The 11,107-nt window shown below is 40.8% G+C and overlaps 2 protein-coding genes and 2 long non-coding RNA genes across 5 annotated transcripts in view; all 4 read right to left on the bottom strand.

Moving 5' to 3' along the window:
- Positions 1-300: 300 nt before the first annotated feature.
- Positions 301-784, bottom strand: LOC134182772 (uncharacterized). The gene is made up of 3 exons (XR_009970420.1): positions 622-784; positions 482-557; positions 301-416 (listed from the first exon to the last, which is right to left on the bottom strand). It is a non-coding gene; the product is annotated as an uncharacterized LOC134182772 (long non-coding RNA).
- Positions 785-905: 121 nt separating this feature from the next.
- LOC134182534 (uncharacterized) lies at positions 906-3,574 on the bottom strand. The gene is made up of 6 exons (XR_009970350.1): positions 3,187-3,574; positions 2,537-2,696; positions 2,160-2,471; positions 1,779-1,912; positions 1,283-1,716; positions 906-1,104 (listed from the first exon to the last, which is right to left on the bottom strand). It is a non-coding gene; the product is annotated as an uncharacterized LOC134182534 (long non-coding RNA).
- A 4,211-nt stretch (positions 3,575-7,785) lies between these two features.
- On the bottom strand, positions 7,786-8,428 carry LOC134181801 (uncharacterized). Its single transcript, XM_062649068.1, has 5 exons — positions 8,405-8,428; positions 8,220-8,333; positions 8,124-8,159; positions 7,969-8,061; positions 7,786-7,911 (listed from the first exon to the last, which is right to left on the bottom strand). Exons 1-5 carry the CDS (start codon positions 8,426-8,428, stop codon positions 7,801-7,803), a joined length of 378 nt encoding a protein of 125 aa, XP_062505052.1. The 3' UTR covers positions 7,786-7,800.
- Positions 8,429-8,657: 229 nt separating this feature from the next.
- LOC134182388 (uncharacterized) overlaps positions 8,658-11,107 on the bottom strand; it is an 11,732-nt gene continuing 9,282 nt past the window's right edge. For both annotated transcript variants that reach the window (XM_062649785.1, XM_062649784.1), the window contains exons 16-17: positions 10,510-10,836; positions 8,658-9,735 (exon numbers count right to left, since the gene is read on the bottom strand). In XM_062649785.1, coding sequence (XP_062505769.1) covers positions 8,933-9,735; positions 10,510-10,836 — 1,130 coding nt within the window. In that variant the 3' untranslated portion in view covers positions 8,658-8,932. The remainder of the gene's footprint in view (positions 9,736-10,509; positions 10,837-11,107) is intronic.

Raw genomic sequence — 11,107 nt, 5'->3', positions numbered from 1 at the left:
CACGAGGTGGTGCAGGAGATGTGGTTGTAGAATTATCAAATGGAGAAGTGATGGGAGAGATATCGGACTCACAGTAAACACCAGAGTAACCATCATTACAACTGAAGACAACAGACAGATGTGATACTTGGAAATGTGTTACATGGAAAGTGATAGACAGACAGACAGACAGAAAGACAGACAGACACACAGACACACACACAGACAAACACACACACACACACACACACACACACACACACACACACACACACACACACACACACACCAAACAGACGAGTTGTGTTACTTACGTGCAGTAGTGACCTTCTACTGAGATATAACATTGTCCACGGCTGTGGCATCGAGTGCTGGGACAAGACAGAGTCTTGTGAACAACGTCAGTGCATTGAGATCCAGTGCGGTCACTACGACATCTACAAACGAAATCAAATTGTCACCAACAGCCATCACACACTAGATAATCAATACAACAACTTACAAACATTTATTTGTGTTGCCTTCCTTCACACAATGTCCATTGTAATTACAGTAACTGTCATTACATCTTTCAACACCTACATGCAATAGAAACCAAAAATTGAAAACGTGACAAGATGCTGCATATACAGAGTGTCTTACCGACTGAACATGTTTTTTCGTCATTCAACAAGTGGGAGCCATCAGGACAGAAACACTTGTAGTCCGACACAAAACTGGTGACACAATAATGACTGCAGTTTGCTTGATCGCAGTGATTGGGAGTGTGTTGCTGTTGTTGTTTCTGATAAACTGCAATGCCTGGAAAAGATAAATAATTGATTGACCTTCCTAGAATAATACGAGAGATGCATCCCTCCAATACAACAGTCTAGTGTATTGTGACATGCATCCCTCTAATACAATACTCCACTACATATCTTGGACAGAGTCCACATCATGATCAATCATCATCAAATGTAATCCATCAAATCGATTGGCAACAAAAACTCTTGCCTCCTTCCTCGGTCCCCAATCAGATGACACGTACACCTTTTCCTCATACAACGCAATAAAGAGAGGCCGTCCAACACCACCCTGTATAATAACTCTTCGCTTGTGACCCAAATAATCACAAACCTCAACCTAAAGAAAACACACAAACACAACACCAACAAAGACTTATTAGACTAAGACACACCCAAAGCTCTACAATTTGTCTGTGTGTTTGTGTTTGTGTTTGTGTGTGTGTGTGTGTGTGTGTGTGTGTGTGTGTGTGTGTGTATGTGTGTGTGTGTGTGTCCGTCCGTCCATCCTGACTTACCACTCCATGATTGCCGTCCACCCAGTAGATCCTCTATGTTATCGTATCGCCTGCTTTTCCATTTGGCCACACCAATCCATCCACTACAATGTGTCTCTGTCCTGTTCCGTCCATTGCAGCAGCACCAATATGCGAGTGAGCCCCCAATCAGCCCAGAACAGATACCCTCTCAATGGATCAACAGCAAGACCACGTGGCTCGTCCAACTTCATACTCTCATTCACAACAACTCGACAATACAAACCATCCAATTTAGCCATAAAGATCATACAATAAGCAGGACTAGACCAATACATCCAGTCGTTCAAGTAGTTGACAGCAAGACCATCAGGGCTACGAGTGCCATCCACTGCTGTAAGAATCGGTTTTGGCTCTGCGCTGTTGTCGGCGGGAACTGCACATATATGATTCCTTTGGTATACACCAAAGTAGATCTAAATCAACAAACAATTAGAAGGACAATAAACATGCAGACTAAGTGTGTATACAAACTTACCATGCCTGTACGGAAATGGAAGGCGACCGGAACGATTGACAGTCTGTGTTTGGCTAGGCCTTCAATCGACTTTGTGTTGAGATCCATTAGCTTGACATCCTGACCATCAGCGTACAACAACTTGGCATTTCCATCTGTAAGACAGACACAGCAGATGAGATTGGAGGCAAACAAACAAACAAACACAGTGATGCACACACACACACACACACACACACACACACACACACACACACACACACACACACACACACACACACGCAAACACACACACACAGACACAGACACAGACACACAGACACACAGACACACAGACACACACACACACACACACACACACACACACACACACACACACACACACACAGAGGCCAGACAGACTGTTTGCTTTGCACGTGTGACCGTCAGCCTTCAGTGTGTATCCATTACTGCAGATGCAGACAAAGCTACCCGGCGTATTCACACAAAACTGTGCACAATGTCCATACGTCTGACACTCGTCCACCTCTATAGAAGACAAACTTTACGATGTAATCACGTGCCATCAACACAGCAAACGACACACCCACTCTCCTTCACATCCGTCGTTCGTCTTGCGATATCCTCGTGCACACGTGCATCGATACGAAGTCGGCTCGTCAATACACATTTGATCTCCCGGACATGGATTGCTGTTCAAGCATTCGTTTGTAACTATACAACAACGTAGTTTTCATACATCAGTGTTACTATGTTGTTACTTGTTGATGTCAACTGACAGCAGTTTTTCTCGTCCGATCCGTCGTTGCAGTTGGAGGCCTTTGCCACCCCAGTCAAAGACTAGGAACTGATTTATACTCCTGAGTAGAGAGAGGCAATTGTGTGTAAGTTTCTTGCCCAAGAAAATTATGCCATAACTCGATAACTTGAACCTGCAACCTGCAAGATCCCGGATGTAATCATTCCATAAGAACTCTCTAACCAACTGAGCTATCGCATCACACAACATCAATAACACACACACACACACACACACACACACACACACACACACACACACACACACACACACACACACACACGTACATACACACATGCACACATGATACACACATACTGTACAGCACATGGTCATTGTCAATTAGAAGCCGCCCTCAATTATGGGCCTCAAACAGAGACACCAGCTTTACTGGCATGTCTTGACCTTATTAACATGTACACTGTCTGATCCTTAATTAAAGGTAAGTGCATGTAAACTATTATAAGTTATAATAGTTTACACGCACTTACCTTTAATTAAAATATATTTTATTTTAAATAATTAATTAATTAAACAATTAATTAATTAATTTTTATATTACAAGTTTGAAAATGGCTAATATCATATCATACTTTACTAAAAATTCAATTTAAAAATGAGTAGTCGTACCTTCTTGGGCCAAACGGCAAGTGTGTTGGTGGCTGAATGTAGTTCTCTATGTTGTCATATACTGCAGGTTTTGGTGGTATTGGAGGCGGTGTTCTTCGCTGATTGTTGTTGACCCCTTTATCTGTCTGCCCACATCCGTTCTCATTGCGGCCGTACATCACCACATGCCGACATCTTTTCATCTTGTAGATGATAACGAAAACAATAGAAACAAAGAGAAACAATGTGCCGCATAGGACACCGACAAGTACGTATACCAAACTATTGTTTCCCTCGTTGTTTGAATCGTCTCCAATATTCTCTAAACTACGTGCTGATTCAGTTGTTGATATTGTGGGTTCTAATTCATTAATATCAACAGATTAAATATAATTTATATTTTGTTAATATCAACTTACCATTAATACTGTTGGTAGGATGAAAAAAGGTGAGTATCTGAGATTGTGACCCGTTTCGTCCACAATGATTCAAAGCAAATACAATAATCTCATAGTCACCTACAGCAGTTAGGCAGGGCATTGTTTCTGACTGTTTGTCTTTACTGACATATGTATGATTGTCCATGTTGCTGCTCCAACTAGACGACAGTTGATTTCGTATCCAGTTAGTTGGGTATCTCCATCAAACTCCGGTTTGGTCCAGTTGACAACTATTCTACCGACAGAAGAGAACTTGAATGTTTTCTTTAAAGTGTCTGCACTGACTGTGGCAATGACACTCCTTGATGCGAATGGTGGACCTACAAGCAAACACTTAAATGCATCACACAGACAAGCAAAAACAAATAAATAGACAAACAAACACATAAATAAACAGATAAACAAACAAACTCATAAACAAACGGACAAATAAACAGACAATATAACAGTCGGATTCTCACAACATTTCAACCACTTAGAATGGTTGAATGATAAATGACGCTTTGGCGGATATGTGGAGCTGAAATAGTCAAACGCAGATAACTCATCAAATGATGGGATAACCGGCTCTTGATTCGCCTTGAGAATGTCCTTGGAAAATTTCCAAAAATTGGATGAAAACGCTGTCTGCTGAAACTTGGACTGGAGTTGGAAAGTGGCTTTCTGTTCCAAATGCTTGATTTGCGAATCACCCTCGCAGACTTTCTGAAGACCCGGACAAGAGACAAAAGTACGTTGCTGTCACATTCCGAAAATCATTTAGCTAGCCTCACAGCCTTCCTAGCTTCTTTCTTCTGCTGCTTCAGTTTGATTAGCTGCCGAGAGATTCTTGATTTGTGTCTCCGGTGTTTACGAGCAACTGATACAAAACCAAATCTCTGGCTAAAGTACTGGTAAATGCCATCGACCAAAATGGCTTTTGCGGCATCAATATTGTACTCACCACAGACTCTTGGCACTAATTCAGATGCCATGGCATTGTCAGCAGAATTCCAATCCTCGGTAGAAGTAGGAAGCTTCAACCTAGGAAGTGGTCGAAACATGTCTGATTGAATGGAAGAGGAATCTACAGAATGCATCGAGACGTTAGTTGAAGAACTTTCCGCTGTCAATGGCGACAAAGTTTCAGCTAGATCAGATCCTACACACTGAGCTGCCATATCAATTTTAGAGCAGTTGGCAGAACGTTTGAGATGAACATCTAGACTTGTTGCAAGATGAGCACACGCGCACAACATATTCCCTGACACTCTGGGAAGTCCCATGACAACCCAACATCCGGAGTATTACCATTCTTATTCACTTTCACTATCCATAATATACAAAAATCAAATGGTGTTGGGTGCGTTTCCACTAGTGCCTAAACCGGTTTAACAAGTGGTTTAAGGTACACTGGTTTAATTAAGGATTGATCTGATTCCACCTGCGCTAACCAAGTTATATTCTAAAACTAAACCAATTTTCTAAACCTACTTTGAAGTAGGTTTAGCAAAGTGGTTTAGGTTTAACTGTCACATAACTTTAGCGCGCTTGCTTAGATGGCTTCTGACAACTCTGTTTCGATGATATTGACTATTTTGCTGGGATAGAATTGCCTTACAAGATGTAAGGGTTGTTAAATAAAGGAAAGAAATCAGCAGCGACAGAAAGAGAGAAGACAGACTGTTTGTACGGCGCCGCCCTTGATCATTGTCATGCAAATTCCTAGTAGTAGATGCTAAATCAGTGACAACCAACAGTTGCTCTGACTCGGCGAGTCGACAAAGCAGCCCAATACTTCAAAATAAAGTGTTCCTAGACGATTTGTTTTGCAAATCCTGGACGTTCCAAGTTCCTAGTGGAAACAGTCGCTTTCTTGAACTGGTTTAGTTTTAAATGTTTTAAAGCTAAATTAGTTTAAGGTGCAGCTAGTGGAAACACAGCCTAAACTACTGTCTTGTTTCAACTGGAAAGTGTCATCACATGAAAACAATGTTAATTAATTAATAAAAATGTTTCTGGACAACATCTCACAACATCCATTAAATCTCAAACTTTAATTTCTCTACACCTCCAGCTATAAACATCTTTGATACCACAAACAGTCGATTTATTTGTATAAAAAGTAGTGTTCTTAAATTTTCATGTTAATTTAGCAAACATTAGTAAGTTAACTCTACCATACAGATGCACTACACTATAAACAACACAAGTTCTATGCAGCAAAGTTTAAGAGTCAAATGTTTGTAATATTGTTTACCTTATCTTTAGCATCTGCATCAGCCTTCTTCTCCAACAGACACTCGACTGCCTCACGATGATCAAGTTCAGCAGAAAAGTGAAGTAAAGTGCGACCAGACTGCATGCACAAATACAAAAACATCTTTCACACATAATCAACAGTATTGTGAAAACTCTCACCTCCTTCACTGATTGACAAAACTTCTCTGCAATCTTTGTTGCAACATCCACTTCATTCCTACATGCCCACTGCAGCAGCTCCCACACATCCTATTATCAACAATCAAAGAAAGAGAATCAATGCCACAAATCAATTCCATAAAAGAAAATACAAACAAAAAATACCAAACTGTATCCACTCATTATGCTGTAAGACAACTGTTACTCACCTCTAATGCAACATCTTCAACCGACCTTACTACAAACATTAACTGACCAGTTGTTAACATGTGACTTTTCTTTAGAGCAAAGTCAAAAGGCTTATTGTCATCCTATCACACATACAATAATTATTGTAATGAGTCAGAAAGAATATCACAACAAGATCATGAAACATGCACTAAAACAAGAGATAGACAATAGAAATGTGTAAGTCTTTGTAGAATTACAGCATTAAATTACCGACATTCAGACATTCACAAGATCAGATCAACATAAACCTTACTAGAAAACCAACACTGTTTGTAAGTGTTAATTAATAACATAAATACAAAACACAACATAACCATTCTATTGTCATAAAGATATCTTGACTGTAAATGAGACCAACAAGTGTCAGTAAACAACACAACATGCATCCCTGCTTTCGTGCGCATGACAACCAAATGAGTACCATATTTCTTCAAATAGAAGCTTCACACGTTTAAAGGCCGCAGCTGAAGAGATTGTTGAAAATAGAGGTTGCCCTTGAATTGAGACCACACTAGTGTGCAAAAGTTACTGGCCACGCCCATATCACATGCTTCTATGCTTCCGCATCAATCTCATCCTATTGCAGCACTCATCTAGGAATCATAACATAATAGTTGTAGCATTTGCACCTTAACCTATGTGGTTGGCACCATCAAAAGTGTCCAATTATATCAACAGAAAGAAATGTGACGTTCAAGTACCAACGTGTCACGACGTGAAGTAGGGACTTACGTAAAGTAGGGACTTAAAAAATACAAGCCGCCCTCGTTTAGAGGCTGCAGTTCCGTAACGTTGTTAAAAATAGAGGCCGCGGTCACTAATTGAAGAAATACGATATTCAATGTCATTACACCTCGTTCTCAGGCACACTCACCTCACTCTTCTGTTTAGTGCTTGCATGTCACATGACTAGGTTGACGTCACAGCCTCAGTCGTCAAGGCAAGAAGATAGCCTGATATATTCCGAGCTCGTCATCATGACATGGGCTCTTTTTTTATTCAATTATGTAATGTAATAAAAAGATTCACACTCTCATTCGTTAGCAAGTTTTGCCCTGTAATTTAATTTGTTTGATGCATGTAATCTAACAGTCACTCTCACAGCAGCTAAAGTGCATTAATCATCACACATCGTCAATGGATTCCACCAGAAACGCTACTTCACGCCTCAATTCTGCAGTCTACCGCACTGAAACCCGAATTGCAGCTAACATACATGGTTAGGATCATCGTACTAACTCTACATCAAACAAAGCACAACCTGAGAGCGTGTGACAATCGTTCATGCATGCGATGTAAATATTATATCTCATTAAAGTCAAATTTTACGTTTACAAAATCAAATCAAAAGGAGCCCTACGTCATGACGACAAACTTGGAAGATACAAGGTGTTCTCCTCGCTCTGACAAGTGAGACGGTGACGTCAGCCTAGTCATGTGACATGCGAGCGCTGCACAAAGGAGCAAGGCGAGTGTCTGAGGACGAGGCTAGTCATTACAGTAACAAAACAAATTTTCAATATCTAATCACAACAAACAAGCTCTACTGTTATATTTACTGTTGCTACAAACTTACCTTGTCTGAAGCATCAGCATCTGCCTTCTTGCTCAAGAGAACATCAACCACATCACAGTTGCCATGATCAGCAGCATAGTGAAGTAAACTTCGTCCCAACTGCATCAACAATACAATAACAAGTCATACAAATGATCGACAAATTCTATTTCTAACTCTGTCCTTCACTTCTGTTCCCTGCTCCACAATCTTTCTTATCACATCCACTCTACTGTTCTTGTGTGCCCAGTGGAACACGACACATCGAGTCTACACAATCCATACAGTCACACTTCCTTATTTCTCTCAACACACAACTGACACACACAAACCTCCACTGCAACATCTTCCATTGACATAGAAACAGTCTGAAACACAGAAAATCAACAACACAACATGCAAAGTATGGTCAGGGAGACAAACAGTACCGTTTCCACATCATTGCCGTCTGGCAGTCTTCTCTTCAGGATGATGTCAGCAATGTCCACGTTGTTATAAACAGCCACAATATCCAATGCATCACGACCATCTAGGCTACAGTACTGTACATGTGTACTCTGATGCTCATGTGTATTACTGTTTAGTGCATGCAAAGCGAGTGAGTTCGAGGTACAAGTCGTCCAGTAGACCGACACATTTGGTTAACTGGTGTTCGTATAAGTGACATTCTACTGTATTGCAGAGACCAATATTATGTGTGATTGTTGTTGTTATTGTTTTTGTTATTGTTGTTATTGTTATTGTTGTTATTGTTATTGTTGTTGTTATTGTTGTTGTTATTGTTATTATTGTTGTTTATTACTTGACACACTCAGGGATATCCTCGACTACAAATATGGGTGGACATATTGCCTATTGTCACAATGTCCGTAATCAACAACGACAACTGCATTTATTACCAACTCGACTAATACATCATATCATGTCAATGCCTTTCTACTTCAGCAGAACGACAGCATCACGTGACTAATCGGGCACCTCTAAGCTTACACATCACAACTAATCATTCTGTCCATACAATGCAACAGCAGCAACCAGACCATACGCTATATCAAACACTCATTAAAACATTGAAATCAATGACCAAGTTCAGAGCCTACGAATCCTACAACAATTTATGAAATTTGTCTGCTACTGACGGTCACCAAGGCTTGTCAACGAGCATCAACTGTCCGCCATGAATTGTTCCCTTCACCATCCTCTTGGGAGGACATTCGTTGTACTCATCACCTGACTGTGTGCTCTCAACAACCAGCAGTGCCGTTCGACTGTCGATCCGATCACTCGCTTCGTCGGCGATCATTTGTGCACACAAACGTCTCAAGTCATCACGCTCGATGGCATTCAGAGATACACAAGAGTCAGTCACCAGATTGTGTGTTGGTGTAAACAGCTCGACTAATGCGGTTCCAAGATTGTAGATATCAACGGCTTTGGTGCTGCTACTGGCAGGACTCTGAGACAGTGACATCTTTGGGTGAGCGTTGTGCTCACTGTTGCTGTGATTTATGGACACGAGACTTGCTATGAAACGCGACTGTCCGATGTCGCTCAGTTTGGCTTTCATGGTGCTGGTGACTAGGACATTCGAAAGGCATACGTCACCGTGTACTAAAGCATTTGGGATTCGGTTGTGTAAGTAATCCAAGCCGGACAGACAGTCAACTGAGATGTCGATTTGCTCTCTTAGTGTGAGATAGAGACGACTAGTGGATGCAGCGTTGATCACTGATTTCAGACTTCCCTCCATGAGCTCCATGACTAGTTGTACTGGGAGACCGTCGTTTATGGTTGCACCGTAAATGTTGGTGATGTTGGGATGGTGCATGCTTTGTAGGTCTAGGAAATGGTCTCTGATTGTGGAAGTTGTTTGTCGGTTGATGAGAATTTTAGTGTATGTCTTTAGTGCCACGGGCGAGCCGTGGAAATGAGCGACGTGAGTCTCTGTAAGACACAAGTGGGAGGGTGTGAGGAGTGATTGTGTTTGTGTGGAATATACCAAAGAGCTGATGTTTCCTTGAGGTATTCACATGCAAAGGTGATTGAGATATGAGATACACACACACACACACACACACACACACACACACACACACACACACACACACACACACACACACACAACTGCCCATTAGTTGCCATAGCAACTAAATAGTCACCATAACAACTAATTTAGTTGCCATAACAACTAAATTAGTTGTCATAGCAATCAAATCATAGCAAATAATTTAGTCACCATAGCAACTACATTTTCAGTAGGTTGTAAACCAGCTGTATGTGAATACGGGTCTACTAGCCAGTGGCCTAGACTAAGCTGATCTTGTCAACCATTGAGGGCATTCGAATTTTGAAATTTTCGAATTTCTGAATGCGATGCAGGTCTGTGGATGATTTGAAGTGTGGTGTGGTGTGGTGTGGTGTGTGTGTGTGTGTGTGGTGTGTGTGTGTGTGCGCGTGTGTGCGTGTGTGCGTGTGCGCGCGTGTGTGTGTGTGTGTGTGTGTGTGTGTGTGTGTGTGTGTGTGTGTGTGTGTGTGTGTGTGTGTGTGTGTGTGTGTGTGTGTGTGTGTTTCTGGTCTAGTGTAGTCAGGGTCTAATGACATTGTCCAGTTGTTGCATGTGGGCATACAGAATGGACACAAGTGACTCCATCCATGTCCCTTACTTGTGTAAACAGCATGCACACTTAATTAACTGAATGTACAGGCAGACAATATTACCTCCAAATGCTCCTTGTCCAAGTCGTTTGAACACCCTCAGATACTTCGGCTGAACCACATTCACATCCTGCTGTTTGTACTTCTTATTGCCAGTGACCTTGTCCGAGGCTTGTGCATTGTTTGAGTGTGCACTCGTTGCTGGAGTGACTCTCTGTTGAGATGCAGCCGTTAGAGCTTGTTTCAACTTTTCGGTCTCCGTCTGTAGGATTTTCTTTTCTTTTCTGATTGTGTCAACCTCTGCGAGCAGTTGATCTATTTGCTGTGCCGAGCGGGCAGTTGGTGAGAGTAAATTGTTGTCACTGAGATAAGCCAAATTGACCATGGGATCTAATCAGAAGAACAAGTTACAACCAGAACATACAAAACGGTTGTAAACAGATCATGAAGGGTCTTGGCTCTGTTGTGACCCATTTTAATTACATTTATTAATTAAATATAATTAATTATATATTATTAAATATAATTAATTAATATTAATTTAAGATAAATATAATAATTACGTAAAAATAATTAATTAATTTAATATATTTATTGAGTACAATTCATTAATATTATTTTAGATTAAATATAATAATTGCATTAGTTTATAGTATTTATT

The sequence above is a fragment of the Corticium candelabrum genome, chromosome 7 (genome assembly GCF_963422355.1).
Source record: "Corticium candelabrum chromosome 7, ooCorCand1.1, whole genome shotgun sequence".
Lineage (NCBI taxonomy): Eukaryota > Metazoa > Porifera > Homoscleromorpha > Homosclerophorida > Plakinidae > Corticium > Corticium candelabrum.
The sequence above is the reverse complement of the archived record's forward strand: the minus strand, read 5'-3'. Positions and strand labels throughout refer to the sequence as shown.

Excerpts from the sequence above, each read along its gene's own strand:
- LOC134181801 (XM_062649068.1), bottom strand. The coding sequence starts at position 8,428 with ATGTGTCGGTCTACTGGACGACTT. Across the intron at positions 8,062-8,123 it reads TGGAAGATGTTGCAGTGGAG|ACTCGATGTGTCGTGTTCCA; the intron begins GTTTGTGTGTGT and ends TGGATTGTGTAG. Across the intron at positions 7,912-7,968 it reads GAACAGAAGTGAAGGACAGA|TTGGGACGAAGTTTACTTCA; the intron begins GTTAGAAATAGA and ends TTGTTGATGCAG.